Source organism: Astatotilapia calliptera, chromosome 3, assembly GCF_900246225.1.
Source record: "Astatotilapia calliptera chromosome 3, fAstCal1.2, whole genome shotgun sequence".
NCBI lineage: Eukaryota > Metazoa > Chordata > Actinopteri > Cichliformes > Cichlidae > Astatotilapia > Astatotilapia calliptera.
In genome coordinates this window covers 20,744,851-20,771,997 of record NC_039304.1, presented here as the reverse complement: position 1 = coordinate 20,771,997, position 27,147 = coordinate 20,744,851, and the positions used below count along the sequence as shown (strand labels likewise).

Genomic DNA, 27,147 nt, shown 5'->3' with positions numbered 1-27,147 from the left:
TTAGATCTAAAAATGTTCAGAGAACATCAGCAGAAAGTCACAAATTGTGGTTTATAAATTTAGGATAAATTTCTTTACAAGGATTCTAAAAACAAGTTTAACCGTTTAAGGTTTCACATTCCCACCATCCATCTATTTTATTATGACTATTCTACTCAGAGTCACAGGGTGCTGGAGGTTATCCCAGCTTTCATAGGGCAAGAGGCGGGTACGTCCAGGATAGGTTGCCAGTCTATCACAGAGTTAACACTGACAGGTGCACAACTATTCACTCCTACACGTCCTGGTCACGTGATATTTTGCCTTCACTGGATCATCCCCCTTCAGCCTAAATAAACTTCTTGCTTTCAGTTCAACTCCATCTGTCCAAACACGTCTGCTTTTGCATCTCCAGGAAGTTGGAGTACCCAGAGAGAACCTACACAAGCTCATGGTGAACATACCAGGCAGAACCAGGAACCTTGCTGCTCTGACGCAGCAGTGCTAATTATCACACAGAAAAATCAATTTAAAAACTTCAATTTTGATATGAATTCCTACTTCGATTACTGGATTATTGCCTGTGAACATCCATTCTGCTGTTAGCATGGTCGTCAAATTTGATATTTTGGTTGGATGGCACAGGAGATGTGATGAGGTCACTAAAACTGCAGGGTTCATCATCTGGGGACCACGTAATGCAACCAGAAGGGTTCATACCTCTCTAACTGGCACGTTTAAGATTAAACTGAACATTTTATCGTGTGCTAATTTTGTTTTAATTTTGTAACTACTGAAATTTTTTGGGATAGGCTCCGCCCACCCCCGCGACCCTGAAATGGATAAGCGGAAGCGGATGGATGGATGGATGGATGAAATTTTTTGGGATAGGCTCCGCCCACCCCCGCGACCCTGAAGGGATAAGCAGAAAAGAATGCATGGATGATTTTTGTTTTTTTTTTGTAGCATTTTGGAAATGTTTCATAAAAGAAGACTTTGTAACCTGCACCTCATTGATCAATGCTCGATGTCTCAGTTAAACTTCTGACCTCGTGGAAAGACTATTTGAAATGATGAATTTCCTTTAAGTCTTCTTTGGACATTCAATTAAAACTTTGTCTTGAGAGCATTATTAGAGCCCCCTCAGAGCACACACCTGCTGCTCTCATTACAGGTCTGACTGCACAGTGCAGTTATTAATGTGCATGCAAAACACAGCATTTACTGCTGCACTTTTGTGTTTCTTGATTTTTAATGTGAAGATATTTAAACAAAAAATAGAAAGCAGGCAGTAAACCAGACAAACTGCATTGCAGTGGGTCTTCAAAGTGAGCGGATGAAATGAAACAGAAGATTTATAAAGATCATAAACACGGATCTTTATTATGTTCTTTAACTTTGACGGTGTCGCATATGTTGTGTTTACAACTTCTACCTTTGCCTACAGCACCTGAAGGCAGCACTACCGGAAAAAAGCGGAAAAAAAAAGAGAAGCACTGCGCATGCCCAGAGCATCCTCCACCCGCACAGTGAGAGCCGCTGCAGAGGAGATGCTGGTGCAAAGAAAAATCATCTCTCGCATGTTTGCAGAGCAAACGTCCGGACCGAGCAGACTTTGTGACTCTGCAGGATATCCACCTGTCCTCCTCCTCCTCCTCCTCCCACCCAGAGAGCAGCAGAGGAGGAGGAGGGACACCTTAAAGAGGAGGGAGTGGGGGTGGATGCAGCTTTATCAATAGCAGGTTGCCGCTGACGATCCAGTTCAAACTAGTTTGCTTTGAGTATGCGACTGTGGCTCTACAAAGAGCTGCGAGCTGAGAGCCAAAATAAATCTTCCACGTCCGCTGAGCTTCAACTTTTACTGATGATAGCGCGAGAAAGGCTCGCCAGGACACCAGGAAATAGTTTGGTGATGCCCAGTAATGTTTATACTAATATAAGGAATGGATGTTATACTTTTAGAGTGTACGACATCATCATATGTTCTCAGTGGGTTTTTTGCCTCCTCTAATAGGTGGTGACACTTTTTAGTCTAATCATTGTTCAGAAACCGCCTAAATAAAACTTTTTGCTGATTCTGCACAATAACCATCGCAGTCACACACAGGGAGTGCTGTGGGGGGGGACAACAAAGGAGCAGACCAAGCATCACCATCATCATCCTCATCACAGCTGCCACGGACGCGCGTAAAGCCGGCACTGCCGCCGATGTTGATGCGCGACGACTCGGCGGCAAATCGGTTAATGGCAGGTTACAAATGCGCAGTAAGCCGAGACACGATGTCCATGTTGGGGGTGATGTATGACAGGAGCTGGGCGACAAAGCGGAGGGAAGCTGTGGAGGAATCACTGCAGTGCAGCAGAGCTGTCAGTCAACCGGCAGAGGAGGCTGCACACAGCCCACTGAGAGCCGCCGCCGGGCGTTAGGCTGACCGGCAGCTGATTTCACACTTTATTGTTGAATCTCTGAGGATATTGATGCTTCCGTATCACATCAGGGCATTTCCCCATCCCTTTATTATCACAGCAGCCTCCTATCTGCGCAACAGCAACGGTGACGCCAGCTTAAGAGTCTTTCATTTTTTGCCACAGATTTATTACTTTAAGCGGCTACAGTCACCCTTTAACTTCATAAATCCCACAGGAGTTTTATTTCCTCCATCTCTCCCTCTGATCTGCACTCTCCCCTCTGCTAGGATTTCCTCCTGTTTTACGCATCGCCCCCGCTTTACCTTGCGCCTTTGTGCTGCATCTCTCGCAGCCACTGTATATCACAAAATCGGGGATCCTCCTCATTGTAAGACAGCACGAAGACAGAACTGCTCAGAAGCAGCCTCTCTACGCAATCTCGCCATCGCACCCCCTCCCCTCCTCGTCGCGGGCCCACTTTCTCAAAATACACACTTCTCTGGCACACATACATAAGCCTGCTCAGATGCGGAGGGAATGAGCGAGCCTCCCTCCTCCCTCGTCCATCAGCATCTAACAGCGCACTGCCTCTACCAATCTGTGCAGCCGGAGGACCACCCCAACCCCGTGAACCCGAATCTACCCGCCCTGCTCGCTTATAAATACCGCTCGATTTACACCGGCAAGTCTTGGTCTTCGGAAACGCTCAGGGTTGCAGCAGAACATCCCCCTTTCGTCTTACCCCCCCTCCATCGTTTCGCTGTTTTTTAAGAAAATCTCACGAATCATCCATTTTTCCCCCACTATCATTACTACCCACTCTTTTTCCCCCTCCCTCTCTCCGAACTGCACTTTTTTTTCCTTCTTCTTCTTGCGGCCAGTTGCATGCATTGTTCGTCTCCCAAAATGGTTTGCGAGACTAAAATTGTTGCGGATGAACACGATGCTATACATGGGACCAAAAAAGAGTCGATCCTGTGGAGCTCTCCTCCGTCCAGCACGCCTCTGAACCCCGCCGAGGCCAAGGATGTGAGGAAAGACGTGGTTTTTATCCGCGAGTTTGAGCGCGGGGATCAAAAGGAGGTACGCCGCATCTTTTACGAGGGTATTATGGAGAGGATACCCAACACAGCTTTTAGGGGGCTCTGGCAGCAGCCCAAGACACAGTTTTTATACGTTCTTCTGACAAGTAAGTACCCTCACACTTCCGTGTGCCGTGCAGCTTATGTGTGTTTCAGACCAACTTTTTTTTCTGGTCATACGCATCTCAAAAACTTCAAATGTAACCTCTAACATGGATTCATGTGCGCAGGTAAATGTCGCTGTTGCGCGTTTTTATTAGGTCTGCGCCCTGAAGCGATTCCTTTGAGGAACTTGCCTTCAAAATCATGCAGAAATCTGATGCTTCTTTGTTGTCGTGGCTCTGTGGGCGATGTGCAGTTAAGTTGAGAAAAAGGCTGTTGCTGCAGCAGCAGCAGCAGCCGCCTCATACTGTGCCACACCGGCCACGCTGCTCCTACACGCCAACAAAAGGCATGGCAGGCGGCATGGTGCATGTGTTTAACCGATGTGATGACATGCCGGTGCTTCAATGAATGACTGAATGAATTTGAGGATTGGCCCAGAGGGTGCGCGCACGTACCCAAAAAGCACTCCCCCGCCGCGCCGCCAAATACACACAAACACACATGAACACGCACGCACGCACTCCCCCCCAGTCGCCGCCTCGTCACCACCACCACCTCCGCCCCTACACAGCAGTCAATGCGCCACATCTCGTTTGGCTTTTTGTTGATGTTGCCGGTTTAGGTAAACGCGTCTTGCGTCACAACATGTACGGTTACGCACATTAAAGAATAAAAAATCGCATGAAATCTGCTTCACATACCCCCCTCTTTTTGTTGTTTGGATATTTGTCTCGATCCTTCCAACCAAATTTGATCCTGAATACTGAAAACCTCGTCTGAGCGGAAGCTTCCTACCCCGCGCATTTTAGCGCTTTCTGTTTCGCTCCACCTGGAGTGCAAATGAGCGAACAAAGTAGCAACCAGGTTACTGCATGGCACGCAACATGCTACGCGCAGCATCCATCCTGCTTGCTTCTGTCTCCCTTTGCGCCCCCCAGCGTTACATCTTACTAATAACTCCCAACATGGACTGCACTGGTTGGATGAATCCAGCACTAATACGCTCTCCTCAGGCAGAACAAACTCTGTCGTTCTGTTAACTTTTGTCTCCCAGAAAATGTCTGATGAACGCGGGTTTGTGTGAAAAATTATCCAAATATTTGATTCAGCTGTTCCTGATATTAATGCTTACAGATGTCTTGTTGTGTATGTGTGTGTGTACGGGTCCGGCAAAAATCAAACATGTGATTTTCTCTTCTGACAGGTTTTGTTTATTTTTCTTCCATTTCTCCATAGTAATGTGCTTTTACATGACCAAATCCCTCACGCTGACCTGTTGTGCACCCCTCATTCTCATGGGTGCGCGCTACTACTACAGCAGGAAAGTTATCCAGAACTATCTGGACTGTGCTCTGCACACGGACATGGCTGACATAGATGCATATTACATGAAACCCACAGGTAAGAGGCAGGGAACACATCACTGTTTTCTCACACACACACACACACACACACACACACACACACACACACACACACACACACACACACACACACACAATGTGTGTGGTTTTGTCAGTTCCCAGTGCTCCACCATCACCAGCACGCAGTTAGTGGGTGAAAAAAATGCATTGGCGCACTGAAAAGTTTGGGCCTGTAACTTTTAACAAGACAAAAAACCAAAAACGCTGTTTTTAAACACAGCTTTGTCTAAGAGTCTTCAGGCGATGCAGAGGCAAATCATCAAATATGCAGGTCGTCTCCTTGCTTTCCCACCCCTCCTCCCATATCTCTGTCTCCACTCCTTCCCCCACTCTGCTTCCTCTCTGGGCTCTGCTTGGACACTGAGGTAGGGGGCGGGGAGTAAAGGGTGGGGCGGGTGGGGGTGGCATCACAGGGCTATTGATCGTGCAGAGGAGACTGCTGATACACTTTCTGCAGTACACTCGGTGTCGGCAAGGCTCATTTCCTCCACTAAAGCTTCTAATTGGAAAAATCAATCCACCTCTGGTGTCATCTCTGACTATTCATTCTCCTCGGGAGTTTAACTCCGGGCAGCACCGACGGACAGCCACGTACACGTGTGACACACTTTTTTTCAGACATTCCCCTGCCTTGTTAACTTCTTCGACACATTTATTCCCTGTTAACCCAGACCACGTGGCAAATATAAAAAGCAGGTGTTCATCAATTGCCCCCCCACCATTGTCTGCTTCTCTCTGACATTGTGCCCTTTGGCTTGGTAATCCAGTGCATACACAAATGCAATTTAGCATTCCCATTATTGCTGCAGGGCTGTGATGGTTTAGATGGGGTCAGGCACCACTGCTCTTGGACAATGCTAATGATTATATCCGTGCACTCTGAATGGGCCCACGGGGATGAACACCTGGGTACCAGCACGCGGTCCTGATGGAGAGGCACCGCTGACGTCACTGTGGTGCTTTGTTTAAAGTGTGTACAGAATGGCATGGCACGTAGGGGTGCGTGGTTATATAGAGGAGGAAACATTTGGCCAATAACGGGGAACTTGTTGAACTTAAAGGCCCTGAAAACAGATCATATAAGTCAGCTTCTTTCTAAGAGGAACGGGCTCTAATGCAAACACACACTTTACTGCTTAATGAAAACTGGATGTGTATTAATTTAAGGAAGCCTGCATAGTTTTGATTATTTGCACTCTTTGGTTTCTTATGACATCATAGAGAGGGGATATTCCTAATATGGTCATCTCAGGGTCACAGTTCTGGCTGTGAGCACAAAAGCCCACCGACTTGCTGTTCAAACCTGTTTGTGAGGGGCAGCCAATGAAAAAAAAGTTGGCTTAAAGGGGGAGGGTGCACTGAGGGACTGCACCAAGGTTAAGTATAAGATAAATAAGGATTATATTAAACTGTGAATAATGCAAAGCTACTTTAAGAGAGTTTAAGAGTAAACATGAGCATGCACACAGCCCACTGTATGTATAACAGTAATTAGCCCTCTTTAATGCAACGTTGGCCAAACATGGTGTTGGTTTGTTGACAGCTACGACACTATAAGCACATAACGACATTTTCTGATGGCACTTGGATGATATTTATCTGTTGCATTTCATTTGCTGCTGCTTTAATATTTAAAAACAGTGATTAAGGGATGAAAAACCCCCCCCAGACATTTAAGTTAAAAAAAAAAGATAATTAATTTTTTTCCCTGGTACAAAATGAGAATAATGAAAAAAACAAAACAAACAGGTTAGTTGTTGTTATTATACTATATTTCTTATTGAACACCTATATTGCTATCGTCCCTGAATTTCAGAAGGACTTGGACAATAAACTGTCAAATCAACCTACTGGGTCCTATAAGGAAAGTTTCAATAAGATAATCAAAGTGTCTAAAAACAAAAAAGAACATGATCATGCCATATTTTAGCTTGTTAGCAGCAGATAACAGCAAAGGAATATATCACAAGATAAATAACACGAGTTCATCTCTGAGGTTTACTTGACAACCATGCAAACACCAACTCTGTGGACTGTAGCTCTCTACGTGAGCCAAGTAGCTAACGAGTTAGCTGTGTCTGTGTGGGTGGGTCTGACAGGGAGCGTTTAAGAGTTTGCAACAGATGAGATAAGGACTTTTGTGTTCAATAATGTGTGTGTGTGTGTGTGTGTGTGTGTGTGTGTGTGTGTGTGAGAGCAGGCAGACAGGTTGTGAAGTAAATTGAGCTAACAATGGTTGAGAGGATAAATATGTACGTGTGTCTCAAATAAAGACTGGAGGCTTATTTCAATCCATCCATCCGATTCAGGGTTGTGGTGGGCTATCTTACCCAGCTGTTATAGGGTGAGAGGCGGGGCACACCCTGGACAGATCTGGTACAAAAATGCCACTTAATTGAAATTAAATTGATTGATTGATTATTTCAAAAATTATCTGATTTGCACTCAAACACACAATAATGTTTATAAGCTTAAATAAAAACAGCATTTAAAAGTACTCAACAAACCCTGTGAAGTAATGTAAATTTTAATCCGTTTCCTCTATTCAGTTTCATTTATATAGCACCAATCAGGAAAAACAGCTGCCCCAAGGTCAGGGGCGTAATTTCCAGGGGGGTTAGGGGGGTTATGACCCCCCCTCAATAATCACACCCAACCAATATAACCCCCCCCAATAAAATTATGAATTATCTGCATAAATAGGCTGTTGATTTTCTTTACTCATTTCAGGTATTACCAGCAAAATAGTTGCATGTTTAATCATCTGGGAATTTACCCACATTTATTTATTTATTTAGACAGAGATCATGACCCCCCCGCCAATGTTCAGCACTGTAATATTAGAGAGAAAAAAACAACAATTTGGCAGTCCCACATGGGCAAGCTCTTGGTGACAGCGGGGAGCAAAAACTCCCTTTTAGCAGGAAGAAACGTATAGCATGAGCGCAGATACAAAAGACTAACCAGCTACAGAAACTATTTAACAGATACAGGCGAAATAAAAGCTGACTTTATTTATTTTTCGACAAACTTTTCTTTTTGACCACATCTAGTCATTTCATTTTGGAAAGTTTAAAATCTTTTTTGTTTCTTAACAAAAAGTAGCAGCTAAAACTTTTGGTAACTTGTAAAAACAACCCAGCTGGGCTATAATATAATGAAGTTTAGTGCTGAGACTATTATTTGCTACATGTTGGAGAGACACCAAGAGATACCAAAACCCAGCTTTGTGACTGATTGCTCGTTACAGTTATTATTTGTGCACTAATGTGCAATTTACAGCTGCCATTATTAAGCCTTTCTACTGCTCAAACCCAAAGATCTCCAAAGCAGTCAAAGCATGCTAAAAGACTTCTTTTTGGAGTAATTAAAAAAGTCCCGGCAGCAGTCGGATCATTTATCCCCTCTTTAGTTGTTACTTGATGTGTCACTTTAGGTCATCCTAAAGCCACTTACAGCCTAAAAAGCAAGTGTAATGAAATGAGGGTGTGAGCAGACACTGAACCAAGCTCCCTGGTGAGGCGAGATACCCGCTCATTAATAGCGGCTGTTTAATGAGGCGTCATGATCACTGCAGGGTCTCATCGAGGCAGCGGACATTAAAATACCTGCTCATCTCATTGTAGCCCTGTATGTGTGTGTCTATACATTTATGCATGTGTGTGGAAGAGGGATGGGGGAGGTTTGAGCTCATTCGGTTGCAGGTGAGGGCGCAGCTTCCTCTGCTGGTACTTGTCCTTATTTTAGGACTGAACGACAGAATGAGGGAGAAAGAGTATAAGAGAGAGTGTGTGAGGGAAAGAGGTGAGACAACGGGGCATCTGAGGGAGGGGTGTTGTAAAGTATAGCATTTACTTTATGCGTGTGGGGAGGGAAGATAAATCTAGGGCTTGCTGGCCAGCAGATAGACCAGATGAGTCACAATCATGGCCTCTGCGCCAAACACAGCTCTTTACAAATTTCAGTTTAGCTTCCTTATCACTTTAAAATTCCCAATAAATTTGGGCTCAGCTGGTTGTTACTGTAGTCTGCACAGTCTGCATCCACAACAGGAGTGTTTTTGTTGACTGGTATCGCACTTGAGAAGAGTATGAGCGACATGTATTTTATTTTAAACCGAAGCGTCCAGCCCATGTTGTGATTGTCATGTCCAGTTGTGGCCCAAAATGAAACTGCAACACACAAAGGAACCTCTATGGGATATTTCATGCACATCAGCTGGGATATCTTAGTTTAATGAGCTTCTTTGGATGCTTCCCTCTACTATTCCTTAATCTTTCTGGGATTTTTTTTCCACCCTCACACCTGTATCACTCCTCCTTTTCCTTTCCTATATACTTCATCTGTGCTGAAGGGGAACAGGTGTGGTGGAACAGCTGGGCTATCTAGAATTCTGGCAGACACAAAGTAATGTCTTTGGTCATGAAGGGAAATGAAAAACACTCTTTACTGGCTACAGTAAACAGTTTATCAGTCCCTAAGTTTGTTTGACTGAGACCTAATATTAGGGAGAAAACCTCAACAACACTACAGTCCTCTATGAGGATGGACTTGGCAACAGTGGGGAGGAAGAACTCCCTTTTTCAAAGGAAGCGGCCTCAAGTATAACAAGGCTTGGCAGTACTCTGCTGGGAGTGGGAAATGAAAGTGAAAAAAGAGAGGAGCACAGAGTGAATCGGATCATGTTGATTCCTTTACATCACTGTGTGACTGCTGTTCTCAGACTGCACACGTCCAGGTTTGCTTCACAACTTAAAAACTAGACTTTTCTCCACTTAAACAAAGAAAAATTAATACAATTTCCACAGCAGAAAAAAAGCTAAATCAACCTTGTATGCCATTTTATCTCTGCCACAAGTGAATGCTTTTTCATGTCTCGAGTCAACACCGGGGAAGCGTCGCTTAGAAAAGTCCATATTTGACTTGTTGAAAATACGCAAACGCCTCTTTGGCCTTCAGTGGTGCAGGTGGCACGCTGTTATGTCTGCGCTCCAGAAGAAGCAGACATGAAAACTCTTTGCCCTCAGAGCTGGTGCTGCTCTGATTTCATAATCAGCTGAGTGGGGCTCAGACTGCTTTTATCCACATATTTTGTCCCAGGTTCAAAATATTTTCAGCACATCTTAGAAACCACCTCAAAGCCTTGCTGGTACTTTTAATGTTGGAGCTAGATGTCCTTAAACTTACACCTTCCGTTACCAGTTTGAGGGTTTGTGCCCACATAAATAACACATTACTTAAAAAATATAATATATATCTGATTAAATACTAGGACATGTTTTAGTTTTAAGTACCATCATAAGCACGATTCCTTTAAAGGCTCTGCTGGACGCATACCACCTGGAGAATACACGCTTGTCTTTTAATTTTTCCTGCACGCTGAAAACACGTGAGCATCTGCCACTTGTCGGTTCAGTGTTTTGAGGAAGTCGATCCCATCATTAATAATAGATTGCAGTCTCGCTACCTCCGGCTTTTGTCTTACATTCTGCTTAAATCAATGGCGAACAAAGGTGCTCGTCAGAGAGACTAGATGGCGTGTCAGCGGCTTCATTAGTTTTCGCATTGTGTATTTTCTCGCTGTCTTGACTCGCTCATTACAGAGGAGCCTGTTATCAATAGACGAGAGACTACGTGCATGAAGATTAAGACTGCGTCTGCAGTTTAAGGGTCGCGATTTCTAAAGGAACAATAAATGTAGATGTAATAGGTTTGAGCTCCAGTAACGTTAAAAAGAGATAAAAAATTATTATATTGAGCAGAACTGAGTTCAGCTTATTGAGCTCAACAGTCCCAGATTCTCACGTGGCCCCTCGGACAGGAAGATTAATCGCCCACCTCTGGGTTAGATTAACATTTTGCATTCGGTCGTGAAGCCCACACGGGTGACCTTTGACCCCGAGAATCAAACCAGAGAGAGATCGAGAGAGGGCAGTCGGAGCAGCAGCTGTACGCTGATGGATGCCACGTACACATTAAAGCGCAAGTGTGCAAGAAAAAGGACGCGTACTCGCACGCTTGCGTACAAACAACATGGAGACGTGCTGGCGGACAGGCAGGCGGCAAGACGAACAGTCGGGCGTGCGTAATGAGTTCCTCTGTGTGTGTGCTCATGAAGCGTGACAACACACACGTAGGCGCATCAGTCTGCTTTGCATTGATGAGTGCTCACGCGCACATCTGGAAACCGTGTCCTTTGTGTGACAGTCATCTCTTCTCAGCATTCGTCGCCCGTGGCCAAGGAAGATACTGCTGACGTGTGGGGTTGTGCGTGACAGGTTAATCCATACTCCCAGCATGCACTCTGACCTGAGGAGTACAGTGTATCTGTGTGTGAGTGCATTACAGCGACTCCGCCTTAAGTCTTTTTGCTTTAAAGTGAAAATAAAACAGTATTAAGGGATTTTTATATATACAAAATAACTTGGAACCCCCCAGGTCTCCCCCCCCCCCAACCATATAAACATAATGCAAAATGCTACAAATTGAAACTCATATGTGCAAATTAATGTTTAATTAATATTTTTTAATTTGTCATTTTCAAAAAAATGTAGTTTCTGGCGTTTATTTCATGATTCGGGCTATAACGGGTTAACCATATGTGGACCACTTATGCTAATGTGCCCAGTGGAACAAAACGCAACATATGTGTGTTTTTTTAGCACTACAAGTGACAAAATGTGACCAGAACTGTCGGGAAGAAAAATAATCGTATAACACAGTCTGATAGGCACCTGATGAATACCACAGGGAGATCTCATTCCCCACAGAAGCGCGAAATGTAATGTCTGGCGGGGCCGGATTAATCGTGCAGTGATACGACACTTTCAATCCAAAGCCATAAATCACTGTTGCTTAAATTGACTTTAATGTTCCCTGCAGCAATGAGACGCCTTCTGCAGGGAAATAGAAAGAAATACTTTGGTCACTAGAAGCCTAAACAATTAGCAAACACGCCCAAATCCAAGCCGCCGCCGATCTTTCGCCCAAAAAGCGTTAATACGGTGTTCGCTTCACAGAGGAGTGAGCTCCAGCAGAGCGAGGCAGCGTCTAGACGGAGCCCTTACCATATTAGGCCTCCAGGACAATCATCTTGCACACAATGAAGCCCATTCCTGTCTATGTGCTCATGTAGTTTGTAGGTATGTGTGTAATTTTTAAAATTTAATGGAGGGTTCATATCACAGCATCAGCCAGTATCTAACACTCCCACGCGCATGCATGGAGGATTATTAATATCTACTGAGCTACTGAGAGAAATTAGATCCGCCGCATTAAGAATACAGTAATCAGATTCTTACTTGTGAGAGAAAGATTTCCACAACTCAGAGCTCTTGCTCCCTTTCTCACCCTTCACTCTCTGCTCAATCTATTTCTTATCTTGACATCATCTGTATTCTCCGTGACCCCCCCCCCCACCCCACTCCCCCTGTAATAATGGCAGACCCCCTCCTTTGCGTTTGTATGCCCTAGCAGCAATAATGGATCCTTTCAGTCTCATCGCATTTACTGTTAACTCAGATGCTCGCCTTCCTCCTCCTCCTCTGCTGCTGCGTCTTTCACACAGGACAGCTGAATGACTTCTTCTTTTTTTGTTCCTCTTTGCTCTCTTTGACTAACTCCTTTTTCTGACTGAGTAACCTCATTCATACAACCTTCCAGTTACACACACTCGCTCACACACCAAAACATAGGCGGTACACTGTAGTACCGCTCCACTCTTAAACAGCTGCGGGAGCATCAGAGAGCTTAACGCTTTTCTCAAAGCGAGTTCCTCCTTCACTCACTCCCTCTTTCTAACTCGTGATACCTTGAAAGACTAAATTAATTGTTATTTATCATATTTAGCAGAAAAGTGGAAGCGTGTAGAAGACAGATATTTACAGCTTTAGTTAACTATTGCCCTCAAATATTTTTATGATGACCCTTCCAAACTCTAAGACAGGGAAAGTCTTTGACTCAGAGAGCTCGCCATCATCCTGTCTTAAAAGAAAGCCACCATGGGTGTGAAGTAAAGCCATGCTAGAAGCTCTGAGAGGCTCTACTACCCTGCCCACACACAGGAGTGTGTTTCCATCTTAGTGTAATTACTATGCATGCTTAGATTTGCTAACAAGCACTAAAAAAACACAGCCTCCAAGGCGGGCAGTCAAACCAGGCTGCACTGCTTTGTGCATACGTACACGCCACACTCCTCAGGTCATCAGGACACGTTTCCCAAATTGTCTGTTTAAACTGCTAAGTTTCCAACATGTTCTCATCTTGTACCAGTTTTTCAGATAGGATCGGATCTTCCTTTTACGAACAAGCTGTCCTTTAATACACCAGCTAAGACTGGTTGCGTAGAGATAACGGTCCAGCTTTTGGACCCACAAAGTCCACCTTAGGAGTTACGAGCTGCAGGTTTCTCAGGCGGGACCCCATGGGTTCACCTCTATTTTTCTTCTTGGTTAGAAAAACTTGGTTAGATTTACGAAAAGATCACAGTTTGGGGTAAACAAAAGTAACACTGCGGGATAAAATGACCAATTTATAGTAGAGGCCCTCTGAGTTATGCCGTAGCCTGCAGATTCAGGTCACAGATGCCAAACGACACCCGGTGAGTTAATGAGCCACACCGAACAGGCTAAAATTTCCCATCTTCCCCTCTGACAGGTCAGTGCCTCTGCTGCCCCAGTTCACTGATTGTTCTTTAAGCTCCTCAATCACCTCCAACATTTCAGTGCCCAGATGCCAAACTTTAAATTTATTCTGCTGCTGTGTTCAATCATTTCCAATGTGAGTTTAACTGTGCGAGACTCCCAAAGTACCGTAAAAACTCAAAAAACATTTTAAACTTGTGAGGGTGTCAGGTGAGGACAAAAAGTTGATAACTTATCAGGACATGAGCGTGTACTGACGAGTAAAGACAAAGCCTCTGATCAGCTTAATACAGCAAAGAGTGCTTCACTATGGCTTCCCTCAGCATATCATAGCAAAACTGCAATGAGGACGAGGTCAAAGGGACGGGTGTACAGTGCACCCTCTCAGCTGTTTGGTCTTTGAATAACATGTTCTAATTAAACCAGCTGCAAACAAACATATGTCAGACATTTGAGTCATTAAATCAACACATCTGGACTGAATTTCCTCCAAACTGTAATCAACCCTGATTAAATTTCCAGCTGTTGTTCAGCAGTTTGTCGCGTGCATTTGTTTTCACTTAAACTTTAACGACAATCTCTCCAGTTGTTTGTGAGACACTTTACTTCAGATCACATGGACTGGATGGATTTACATTTTTTTCTAGTCTTAATGACCATTCGAAGGACCTCGGACTATGAGCCGCATGTAACCACACACAGAGCGCTTTTTGCAATACACTTGATCTATCGCACATCCACGGCCACTTCAGAATCACAGATTAACCCATAATAACATGAGAAAAACTTTATTTACTCCAGATTTAAGGAATCCATTTGTTAACAAATGCTGCAAAGATGATAAAATGATAAAATGATTAATGATAACAATAATATCTGACAGATCTGGCCTCTCTGCCAGACACATGTATTGTGTTAGAGGGTGACACCATTGCTAACAGTCTCATCAGTGACCTCCTCCCCGCCACCGCTTCAGAAGTGTCCAGTTTGGAGCCAAAAACTGCAGATTTCCCTGTGCTCATCACAACCAAGTGATAGAAAATCAAAGAATTTGCAGCATGTTGCAGGATCTCAGTTTCCTTTGGAAACAGAGCCTGTGACATATATGTCTTGAGTATCCAGAAAGAACCAACTGCATACAGTCAGGGTTCAAACCAGGAGCTTTCTGATCTCACTAGAGGAAAACTACAAAGATCTCAAGAGTCATTTTGGTTTATCCTCTGACTGAAATCATTCAAATTACTGTTGATTGTCTGGATCAAAGTGAGAAACAAGCTAATAGACAGGAAGATATTACCAATCATGGCTATGAGCATGGCTGAGAGGAATAACACACACACAACCTTTAGAAAGCAGTGAATGGAGCTGTTATGTGCCCTGCTAATGAGCTACGTTTTCCTTCAATAGCCTAAAACAGGAAGAAATCCACGCACATCCTCACCATGTAGCGTCCAAATGTGACCGACTTACTAAAAAGATTAGTTTCTGTAAACAAGTGAGCTTAGATGACAAATAGCACCGAGCTAACAGTTTACTAATCAGCTCCAAGCTTCCTTAAAAAGTAGCTGATGAATCCAACACTAATGGTACTTAATACTAAATCACTTAAACTCTGCATGTGAGCTGCACAAACGAGCCCCTTAAACCATCATCCACCAAAACTCTGTTATGCAGATCCAAGTGGCCGTGAGAAAATAATGCTGTGACTGGTTTTTTTAGGGTTATAGGACTTTCATTAACCAGAGATTAAACTATATCGCCAAAGGTTTTCACTCACACATCCAAATCACTGATTTCAGGTGTTTCAATCACCTCCATGGCTCAAGTGCATGAAATCAAGCACCTATGCAGACTGCTACTACAAACATTTCTGAAAGTATGGCTCACTCTCAGGAGCTCAGTGGTGGTACTGTGACAGGATGCCAGTAGGAACAGTTTGGGAATGCCCCATTCCTGGTAAAAGATAGCTGCACATCAGTGCATGAAGCAAGGCCCAGAAACACATGGATGAGCGAGTGGTGTGGAAGAACTTGACTGGCCGGCAGAGTCCTGACTTCAACCCAACACTGTACCTTTGAGATGAATCACAGAGACTGTGAGCCACGTGTTCTCATCCAAAATCATTGTTTGACCTCACAGATGTGCTTATAGAAGAATGGTTAAAAATTCCCATAAACACTCCTAACCCTTGTGGAAAGACTTCCCAGAAGCACTGAAACTGTTATAGCTGTAAAGGATGGGCCAACATCATATTAAACTCTATAGATTAAGGATGAGATGTCACGCAAGTTCAGCAAATACTTTTGGCAACATAGCCTGTGATATTCTGTGATATCAGCAAACTGCACAGTCATCTGACCCACATTTCCAGAGAGGCAGACAAAATCTCTGATCTATCGCTTCTAGTCTGCAAAGTGTTCAAATCATTGTTTCTATATCCGATAATTAAATCCAATTTGGCTGCAACATCTCCACACTTGGGGAAACTCGAGGGGCTTCCAGCTTATAATGTCAGCACTAGGAGAGTGGGGATCACTTGGGGGCTGCCCGTTGCCACAGTTGTTTGACTCGCTAACAGAAGCCTCTGGATCAGCTTAACACAAGCCTGCAGGGCCATCAAATCCTCGCGAACACGTGGGACTGATGCATGATGTCAATTTCACCGCCTGTTTAGTGTGCGTGTCTGTGTGAGGGAGCAGCAAACAGAGAAGAGGGAGATGTTGTGTGTAACGGCATAAAAAGTGAGAGTAAGGACAAAGAGAGAGAGTTAGGATTCAGAGCTCGTGAACAGATGGAGGCAGATTTCTGCTGTCCGCAGGTCGGCCTCTGCCGGTCACAGAACAGTCAGATTTACTTTGTCTGTCACAAACAGATGGCATTTTAGTACAAAACCACAGAAACACTGCCAGCACATGGAATAAGTACTGCTGATGTTAGTTATCTGACCACAGTTATGCAACACAGCAGAAGGTTTAGAAAGTCTTTTTCTTTGAAAGATTACTGCAAGGGCACATGCATTGTCATGTTGGGTTTAAAAGTCACAAAGCTTCCAGGCTCCTAAAAGTGTCATTAAAACATCATGAATAGCACAAGTTTCTACCTCAGAAACATTTAAACGAATGTTAAATTACACTCAGGATGATTCACATCCTTCTGGCCTCTGAACCTGAAGTATTATCACTGAAAAGTTTCAGAGGGGAAAAGGAACAATTGCTCTGTATCAAAGCGAACCGTTTACAAACTGCAGCAGGAATAAAGATTGATGGTAAAACGGGCTGATATTCAGGCTCTTAGTGGTTCTGTGGTGGAGGAGCATTGTCTGCTGACATTTTTCTATGTTGGTCAAACCTCATTTGTCTGCCTGGACGTGTGTTGAGTGTCTTTGTCTGTCTGTCATCAGTCTGATTAATCCTGAGATGCAGCAAGTCCCTGATAGTGTATAAGCATCTGTAACATGACAGTGTTTTGGCCCAAAAACTCATCTTTAATTGCTATCTGACATCAGAGTCTCTGCTCCAGTATGCTGTCAGCTTTAAGTGACTGCTCTGTCATGCCTGCACTTTTAATCAGCAGTCCTCACTGAGTGGATAACGTTATTAAGCTCCAGTCAGACCTGCTCATTCAGCTGCTCCCTGCATCCCCTTTTTTCTATTTTCCATTCATTGGTTTTTCTACCCAGAGCCCTTAAGTCATTACAACAGCCATGCAAGGCGACGTTCATCTTGAGATCAGTTCCTGCCTCATCCAACTATTTTGCAACCAGTTATAGTTTTCATGTCCTGTTTAATAGTTTAAGACAGTTATACTGCTTGTTTTGTGTTCCATGCAAGAGATATTTCAGAGGTCTGACATATGATCAAAGTCATGGCAGTGTACCGGAGCAGCTGACTGTGAGACACCTTTATCCAAAAACACAAAAAGATCACCATCACAGGCTCTGTTCTTCACCTTCATGTCAAAGTTAATTATTTCCTCTCATACATGGATACAGTGATGTTAAATAATGAGGTCAGTGTATGTGCAGCTAAATACTCGGTTTCAGACAGTCTGTTTTCTGCTCTTAGCAACCTAGAGAGAGTAAATATGGTCGCTTGCTATTCAAACCTCCTGTTTGATATGGGTGGCCAATCAGAAGAAAGATGGTCCAAACAGGGGCAGATAGCCTATCCTAGAATGGATTATTTTGAAATGTACAACTATTCTAACAGAGGAAAGAATAAAAATATGGAGCTATGAGCTTAATAGGATGAGAGGCTGACAGGCTTAGCACAAAGACAGTAAAACCCTCAAAATTAAGAAACGTAGACAATAAAGAAAAACCAAACACCTGCTCTCAGCAGGTTCAGCTCCACTAACATTGGAGAGATCCCAGTTGGCTGTTTGCAGTGTTTACACGAAGCTTGGCTAACAGGCTGCTAAATCATGTCTAATATAATTCTTGCTTTCGCAGTAAGACTGGATTTTGTTTCCTGTTTCCTCCTGTTAGGTTCCTGTTTCTGGGTGGCAGTGCTCGATGGTCGTGTGGTGGGCATCGTGGCGGCGCAGGGCCACGAGGACGAGAACACGGTTGAGCTGCGGCGGATGTCGGTGGACTCTCGCTACCGCGGCAAAGGCATCGCAAAGGCGCTGGGTCGTCGCGTCCTGGAGTACGCAATGCGCAACAACTACGCCGGCGTGGTCCTCGGCACGACGGCCGTGAAGCTGGCCGCCCACAAGCTGTATGAGTCGCTGGGTTTCCGCAGAACGGGCCAGAGCGAAGACTACCGGCTACCCGGGATGAGCCGCTCGCCGCTGGAGAGGCTCTTCTTCCAGATCCGCCATACCCGCTATCGCCTGCAGCTTCGTGAGGAGTGAGAGGTGACAGGGAGAGAGAGAGCTGGAGAGTTGGAGATGGAGAAAGAGAGGGACAGAGAGAGAGAGAGCAACGACCCTCCTTCACCTGAGAGCCCTGACCACGTCCTCTCCTCTGACAGCTTTTATTTATTTTGTGTCATTAGGGATAACTTTGAGTATGACTTAACACTTCTACTATTTCACCCTTAAGTCACTAACGTTTTTACTACTATTATGCTTTTTTTTGTTGATTTTTGTATTATACTTTGACATTTTAAAGAAGAGTTTGTTTCTATTATTAATAATCTTTTATTTTTTGTATCTTTAATCCTTCCTCTCACCTGCGGGAGAGAAAAATTGGCTTTTTCCAGAAGACATCTAACTGGCACCCCCATCTCAGCACCCTCCCCAGCCCCTTTGGCATCAAGAAAATGTGATTTTGATCAACATTACCTTTCATTTACGTTTCTCTGCTCTCCTCAAACCTTCCCTCCCCACAGCAAAATCATGTTTAGTTGCTCAAGAGTGCAGTTTTCTATGTGGGGTGGGTGGATAGAGCAATGCGTGGACCGGGGGGAGTACATAGACTCCTCAAAAAAGGGTTAAGGGAGTTTTTAGCACACACTCTCCTTCATAAAAATGATTTGGTGTGTGAACAGACACACAAACCGAGTGATCCGGCTTTTAGCCACCTCTCCAAGGCACCATATTGAAGCACAGCGAGAGTGTGTTACTGACCCCGACAGTGAGAGAGAAGAGATGGCAAGGATGGTTACTGGAACATGTGCTGTGTGCATCCTGCATCATGAATAAACACAGCGCATCTTCCTCACACACACCTTCCTCTTTACTCTCCTCACTGATGGTCCGATTGGATAACAACCCCCCCTTTTCTATGTTCTTTCCCGGATCGATGAATCACCTCCTTTTCTCACTGGAGCTGTGGGGAGGGTCTCTGGCTGGTTGCGGTGACAGGAGGGTGGCGCTTTCTCGCTGCAGTGTGTCACACTGACAGATCCCGAGATGAGATATAGCTGCACGTCAGAGCTTGTTATGTGTGTGTTGTGAATATGTGACTGTGTGTATGTGTGTGTACGTTTGACGAGGCTCTGGTCTGACAGCAGACCGAGTCTCAGCTGTGTGCGATGAACCTTTCTCACTGAATCAAGTATTATGAAACTAAACATTAGTACTTTCTTTGTGTACTTTTAAAATAGTTTACTGATTGAATCAAGGTCAATTCTAACACTTTGGATACAGTTCAGTGTTTAACTGATGATTAGTAATTTTATAACTTTGAAGAGGAAACAAACTTCATTTAAATATGCAAATTTTACTGTCAAAACTACAACAATTACAAAGTCGCTGCAGTCTACACTCCGCCTGCTTAATCCAGGTTATTGGGGAGCAACTTGAGTAAGACTACAAGCAATACTCACAAACCTACAGTACATGACTGAGCACAAACAGCAGTTGATTATTTTATCTGATCTATTGGCACTAGTGTTTCCCTTTCCTCCATGTACTTATATTGTGTATACAGCTGAAAAACTGAAAAACTCATGTAGCGAACGTCAGAGTTTCTCCCATAACACCTCTCTCCATCTCCATCCTCCGAGCGTACGACCACCAGTAGATTCAGCCATCCATACTCTGAGCCTCAGTTATGCTATTAAACCATTTGTAAAAAGTCCAACCTAAAGCAAAACATAACAAAAAAAAGCACATAATATATAAAAAGGGAAAAAAATACAGATGTAATTGTCACAATCTTAGCACTGGCCCTTCTTGCCTTGCTTTCCTTCCCCTCCTACCTCCCATTCATGAATCTGTCTGCAACCCTGGGCTAGACCATGCACCCTCCATTTGAACCCTCCGCTGACCTTTGACCTATCCTGCTCAAGTTTCCAGCCATTCCTGGCCCCTCTCTGCATGTGCCACAGGAGCCTTGCTGCACTGCTTTTACTACTCCATTTGAAGCTTGTCGCATCAGCCGTAGACCCCCGCCCCCTGATCTGATGTCATCTAGGCAGTGTGGCGCTGCCTGGACTGGCTGGAGCTAAGTTGCACATGATGTATGGTTGTATGGGTGTGACGCAAAAGACTCAGAGAGTGAGGGAGAAAATGCCTGTGTGTGTGTGTGTGTTCAGAGTTGGTGCAGACACTCACCAAATGCAGCACTGCCTGGATGACATTATGCCTGCCAGCCAACCAACTGTAGAATGCAAAAGCAATGCAAGTGTGGCATGCCTCTGTACCCGGTGTGTGTACGGTGCCTGCCCTAGAAAAGTGTAGAAAAAAGTGAATTGATATATATATACTACATATATATATATATAAAAAAAGAAAATAAGCTTCTTCTTTGATATAAACATATAGAAAACAAATATGTGTTTCTTTCTTCGGAAAAAAAAAAGAAAAAAGTTGTACCATTTGCATGAAATGTGTCTTTGAATGCAAATATAACTTTTAGGAGAGAAACTCCTAACACATGAATTACAATGGAAAAATGGACGTATTTTATTTTCTCTTGTTTCTTTTAAAGTAATGGTTTACGTTCTTAATTGTCATGACAAGGGCGTGAAATTAATACCAGCCACAAGCCAGTGCTTGTAAACCTTCACCACTGTATCCGAATCTAAAAGCCTTGCAGAATTGGAAAGTAATCAGATTAATCGGTCACCAGCTGGGGGTCGATTAGCAGTAGATCCTTTCATAAATTGGAGCAGGATTGAAGGAATGTGACTCGAAGTGTGTTCTTCTTTGGTAAGATTTGCTAGATTTTCATTGAGCATTTGAAAGTTGATGATGCAAAAGGGGGAAAAAAGTCCCTGCTAAGTTGACACTAAAGGAAACACAAGTTAGATGATTAGATTTTAATTGTGCTCAATGCCTAAAATGAAACATGCACTCGTTTTCTTCTGCATCTAATTCTGAATTACACTCCCCACAATATTATAGATTATATATAAGGATATTTGTATATTATCCCCATAATGAAGGCAAGACCCTGGACGCTGGGTCCGATGACACTAAGGCTTCTTCTCCTTAACTCTTCCTTAAATTTGAGCCACGAGAAACAACGCTCTTGTAAAGGAGGCTCAGCCGCTGGTACGCTTTTATCTTTAAAATAGCGCCAATTCAAGAAATCCCACTGAAGCACTATAGAGTAAAAAAACGAGGCACGAAGGCACTGAAAGCATCAAACAGTTCTTTCAGATGTTTTCACTGGGCCGACACGTGGAGGATGCCTCACACCACCTTGATGCATCTGCTTTGAACTTGGTTGTTGCTGGAGAGTCAAAAGGGAGCCACACTTTATTTTATTGTGATGTTTCTGGAGCAACAGCTTCTCGGGAACTTCACAGAGTACCGAACACAGAAGTTAGAGCCAAACTACAGCATGAACACTAAAAGCTATGGATCAGACTATAACATTTATTTCACCTCATGTACAATCAGATATCACAGTCAGTGGGACAGAAAACACAGTGGTTATCCCTGCCAGTGTATTCAGGTCCTCCCTGCATGGCTCAGCCCGGTCTTTATCAGACTTGCTTGAGGTTGAGCCTTCCTGAGGTGGACTGTTAAAAAACGAAATAAAAAAAAAATCCTGTCTAGATCTTGTGGAGGAATGTGAAGTCTGTCGATTCTGAGCCATTTCTGCTGCTGCCAATCTCAGTTTTCTGCCTGATGAAATTTTATAAAGCTCCTTCGTGTATTATGGGAGGAACTATTATCCACATTCATACATATTCTGAACAAAAAGGGACGGTATTCAAAATGCCTTTGCCAAGGCCTTATGCACTGGAATCAAACACTGGAGTTTAAAAACGCTGTGGACTGCATGACTTGAGGTAGTTGAAGGGTGACTTTGAATTGTAAAAGGCAAAGTGCACTGACTAAAATGCATTTATTTCTAGTCTGAGTAATGTCTGTTTTCTACTTAATGTGAATGCTACACCCTGTGAAGCCTGACCTCCGTGTAAAACTGGTAGAGCATACTTAATGTTAGAATGTAGACGGTATGCAGCGTCTATCAGAGTGTATATTTAGTTACGCACCGTTCCTATGACGTATTTTGCTGATGTACAATCCAAAAACCAATCTCACCGCTGGTTTCTGTTTGTTTTTCCTGTGATTTGTTTGAGCGTGAGCTTTCCTTCCTGAGAAGGTATGCTGCATGGACGCCTCTCCTGCTGGAGAAGGCTCTTTTAGTTCAGAGGGCTTTAAAATAATAACAAAAAGATCACCTGATGCTCTTCTCTGATGGATAAAACAGAGGCACATCTTCAGCATTTATGTATTTATTTATTTTAACTCAAGTGGCCGCTTCAACTTCACGCTAGGTACAAAAACGGTTCCAGTGTCACGATTATGTCACAATATTCATTCAGTTTATCTGCTAGTAAAGGAGCATAGACCTGAAAACTGCACAAATGTACAGATCCTGTGGGTGTGTTGCGTTACTCTGATGCTGCGTGTCCGTGCTCAGCCGCTTTGTGGGCGAACATTCAAAGGCATGAATGTAAACTACCGACATTTTATGTATGTTTTTTTTTTGGTCTGGTTGCTTTTTGAACGAGAAAAAGTGTAAAATAACAAAAAACAGAAAATTGGGTCTTTTGTTAGATGACTCAACCTCTCAACATTAGACGTTAGACTTTTCGTGCGATTGTAAATAGCCGCCATCTCTTCCTGCTGCTTATGTATTATTTACTGCAGCCTATCATCCTTGCTGGTTTTAACCGATCCCGATGGAGTTTTTTTTTTATTTTAGTCTCGGAAAATGGATGTCGCCTGGACTGTTCCACCTGACGAGGAGGGCGAGGGGCGAGGGAGGAATGTGCCACGTTGGCAATTGACGGCGGGTGGGGTGGGGGAGCTGTGGAGGAGGGTGGAGGAGGCAACAGAGCTCCACAGCATGGACTCCCTCTCTCTCTCTCTACCTCTGGTGAGGACTTTGCTCCACTGTGGAGAGCGCTGAAGGACTCACTCTGGACTGAGGCCACGGGTGCCAAGAACACATGAAGCACTTGTAGCACAACTGTGTCTTGTTTTGCTAATACAGTACAAGGTAGTTTGATTTTTTTTACCATTTCCTATAAAGAACATGGATAAAGTTTCTCCTGTATCATCAACTGTATGTATCATAAAGATATATATAAACAGGATACAATGTAATAGTTCATGCTACAACCCAAGGCTATTTTAGGAGGTGGAAATTTGCCAAAGGTGACAGAAACTGCTGCATTTTTAATTCCTCACACGGCTCCATTTTGTTCAGCACAGCCCTGTAATTTACTCGTTATTATCTGGAAAACTTCTGCCCATGTGCCATCTAAGCAAGCAATAAACACAAGGAGGCAAAAGAACAGAACAATGGCAAGGATTTTATCAAGAAACATGAAATGCTGCATTGATATTTACATGCCCGACACTGTAACAATTAGTATTGTAACATTACCGCTCATTTATGCTGAAGCCTGAGGGGGTGTTTGATTGTAAAATGTTTGGGGTTATTTTTTATTTTTACGTGTCTTTACATAGGGGGTGTCAAAGATCTGCTTTTTAAAAGGGGTACCGCTACATATTTGTACAGAAGTCAAAGGGAAATGACACAAAGGGGCTAATGGATGCTAAAAAAAAAGAGTTCAAGCAGACAGGACCAAAAAAAAAAAAGATTGTGTAGTCCCACTCTGTAAATGCTTGCTTCTGTAAATCTCTTAACAGAGCTTTTATTCAACCATAAGGACTTTCTGATTAACTCGCACCATTTAAACATGCACTGCGACTTCACTTCCTACAGTCTGTCAGCACGACCGAAGCTAATCAATTAAAACCGTGCTGCAGCCGCCGAAATCACTGCTCTCAACTGCGTATCTTACCAGTGATTTTCAAAGGCTTCTTTTTTGTTTTTTAATCTACGATTTATTACCTGTAAAGCTGTAAAGTATATTTTACTGTATATAGCATCTGGGGGTCATTTTTACTCCTTTTTGTAACCATGCTTGTGGATTTAAAAATATATAAAAATATATTTTTAAAATAAGAGAATTGATTCTGCAGTAGTGCAGGTGTCTTAATCTGTGCTACCTCACAAGAGTCACACAGAAACAGCAGCAGCCACTTTCAGAAGCGCCGCCATTGTGGACTTCCTGTCTGCTTGAACTCTCTGGCGTTGTCGTACTGCGAGCCCGAACACTGCAGCTCTTTTAGCTTGTAGCACGCACACACACCAGCCATGACCATGAACATCAGGGGCTCTGGAGCTATCTAGCTATAGTAAGCTGCTGTAATGCAAAGAGGGCTTTCTCTGCCCTGGAGCCTTGTCATTGCTGTTGTCTGTTGCCAGGAAACTGACCACACAAAGCACAGCAGGGGGACTGATATGCAGCCACACTGTGGGGAGGCAGGCAGGTCAACAAGCCCGCCATGATAAAGAAATGGAAGGAGCGTAGATGGATGAGATGGATGGACTTGAAGTAGGGGGGTGGAGGTTAAACAGCATCTGAGGGAACTTTGTACCCGAGGGACCTGAAGGGGATGAAAAAGAGGCCCCTTTTCAAGTAGAACAGCCAGTACACAGCACCAGGGGCCCAGAAGGTTCACATGTATGAAGGAAGGAGGGTTAAAATCCAATCTTGCAACATGATTCTAATGTACATTATTAGACCAAGCATGGTGTGGTGATTTTTGCATATTTATTTATTCCCAGGGAGTTTGAGAAGATGGAGCATGAGATAGACAGAGAGAGAGAGAGCAAGACAGTAACACCATGTGACCTCTGTGAGACTGCAGTGGCATTTATTGAGATCTATTAGCTTTCAGTTCCCTTTCTGCCATTCGTTTGGAAGACTTCTGCATCACCACATGGGGATTACTCTTAATATTGTGATTATTAACCCTTTCTTTTATACTGAATACAATTGGAACACTGTATAGATGTAAAGATGGGATTTCTTGCATTATGATGACTGAAACATGGATGTACATATATTGTATCGATTAAAATGATGATGCATTTTACACGGTGCTGGAGTTGTTTTTTCCCCCCCAAAGAGAGCAGAGGGGAGGAGAGAAATGAGACAGCAATATTTGAACTGAAGTGACATAAATGTCAGCTGTGGGTGGGTGGGGGATATACTGCAGGTTCTACTTACACACCTCCTGGCAGCGAGGGAGAAGCTCATCTGGGGTCTTGAGAGGGATTCGGGATCGGCTCCTGTTAACGGCACAGGTCGCTGAGGTGAAGTTATCACTTAAATGACCACACTCAATAACCTCAATTACATCCTGGAAAAGAGATTAACGTTCAAGAAGTCTAATTACGTTTTTCATTTTAATTTAATGCCCGACCATTTTAACCTATCAAATCAAAGGTCAAAGCCCAAGTCAGAGTGGAGCAAAAGTGGGATACCAGCACAGTCTGCTGTGCAACTGACACTGCTAAATAAAACACACTCTGGAAAAACAAAGAAGTGTTTGTTTTACCTCCCTCGTGCTTCGAACAACTCCAAAAGCGCGAGTGTCCTCTTGAATTTGCACATACCAGGCTTTCGTTTCCCTCGCAAAGAGGTGGAGGAGGAGGAGGAGGGGGGGCTTTCACCCTTTAACCACAGAACAATGAGAGAATAGAGGGGCAGATTTCCATAACACTGTCCCTTGGTCTGGCTCTGAACTACTCAGACTGACCTGGTGAGAAACACTTCTCTAATGGAGCGGAAAAGGGAAGGTTGATTCCTCTGGAATAAAAACAAAAAACAAGGGAAACTACAGGAATTTAAGTGCATGACAAGACACTACTCATGTTGGATCTGCTGGATGTTCCACATGCACCTTTGTCCCGACAACTCCTACAATTAGCAGCCAACGTGATGTGACATTTCAAATGCATAATGGGGGGGTTAGGCTTTGTTGATCTTGTCACAAGGCGTATGGTTCTGCCAGACACATTTTGCAGGCTCGAAGGGTCTTAATTGCAGGACACTATAAAAAGTGTCTAGCTGTGGCTGCCACAGATAAAGAAAGTCGGTCAGTGTGCCTGGAAGCCGCTGAATGTGCGCGAGCGCATTCATTTCGGCTGCACGGATGGAAAGTGTGGGTGTCGGTGGACGTGCGTGCATGTACGTGTCCATACGAGCATTTGTGGAATGTGTGCGTGTGTGAGAGAGAGAGGCAAAAAAACAAGACAAAAGGGGCGAGTGGGCTGGAGCCAAGTGAGCAGATAAAAGATGAGCTGCAGAGAGCGAAGAGCAGAGAAAAATTAGATCATCTGCTCTGAGTCATGAATGCAGCCAACACGAGGTGAAGTTTATTACACACAAGTGTCTCTGAACACATCGAAGCTTCGTTGCATTAAAACAGCAAAATGTTTTAAATGCAGCTCATTTCTGTTTTAATGCTTTTTCCAAGTATGATTTATCCCTCAAAGGACTCGATAAACACGAATCCACGAAGAGCTTGCTAAAATGTAGCATGCAAATTAGCTTCAGAAATAAATGCATGAAAATGGGAGATAAACGGTGGGACCGGGAATATTTACAAGAACATGTGAGGTTTATTAAACACACACACACAAAAGGCAAAAGAACAATAAATACAAGGAAGTCTTTTCTATAAAACACCACAGAGATAAAGAGGTTAACTACTTCTTTTTTTTTTTTTTTAAAC

General features: G+C 43.6%; 1 protein-coding gene across 1 annotated transcript in view; it reads left to right on the top strand.

Annotated features, from left to right (window-relative positions):
- The window catches only part of nat8l (N-acetyltransferase 8-like), a 29,833-nt gene extending 4,330 nt beyond the window's left edge, over window positions 1-25,503 (top strand). The window contains exons 2-4 of the mRNA XM_026162316.1: window positions 1,427-3,577; window positions 4,812-4,976; window positions 18,128-25,503. Coding sequence (XP_026018101.1) covers window positions 3,274-3,577; window positions 4,812-4,976; window positions 18,128-18,495 — 837 coding nt within the window. The 5' untranslated portion in view covers window positions 1,427-3,273 and the 3' untranslated portion in view covers window positions 18,496-25,503. The remainder of the gene's footprint in view (window positions 1-1,426; window positions 3,578-4,811; window positions 4,977-18,127) is intronic.
- Window positions 25,504-27,147: the final 1,644 nt, after the last annotated feature.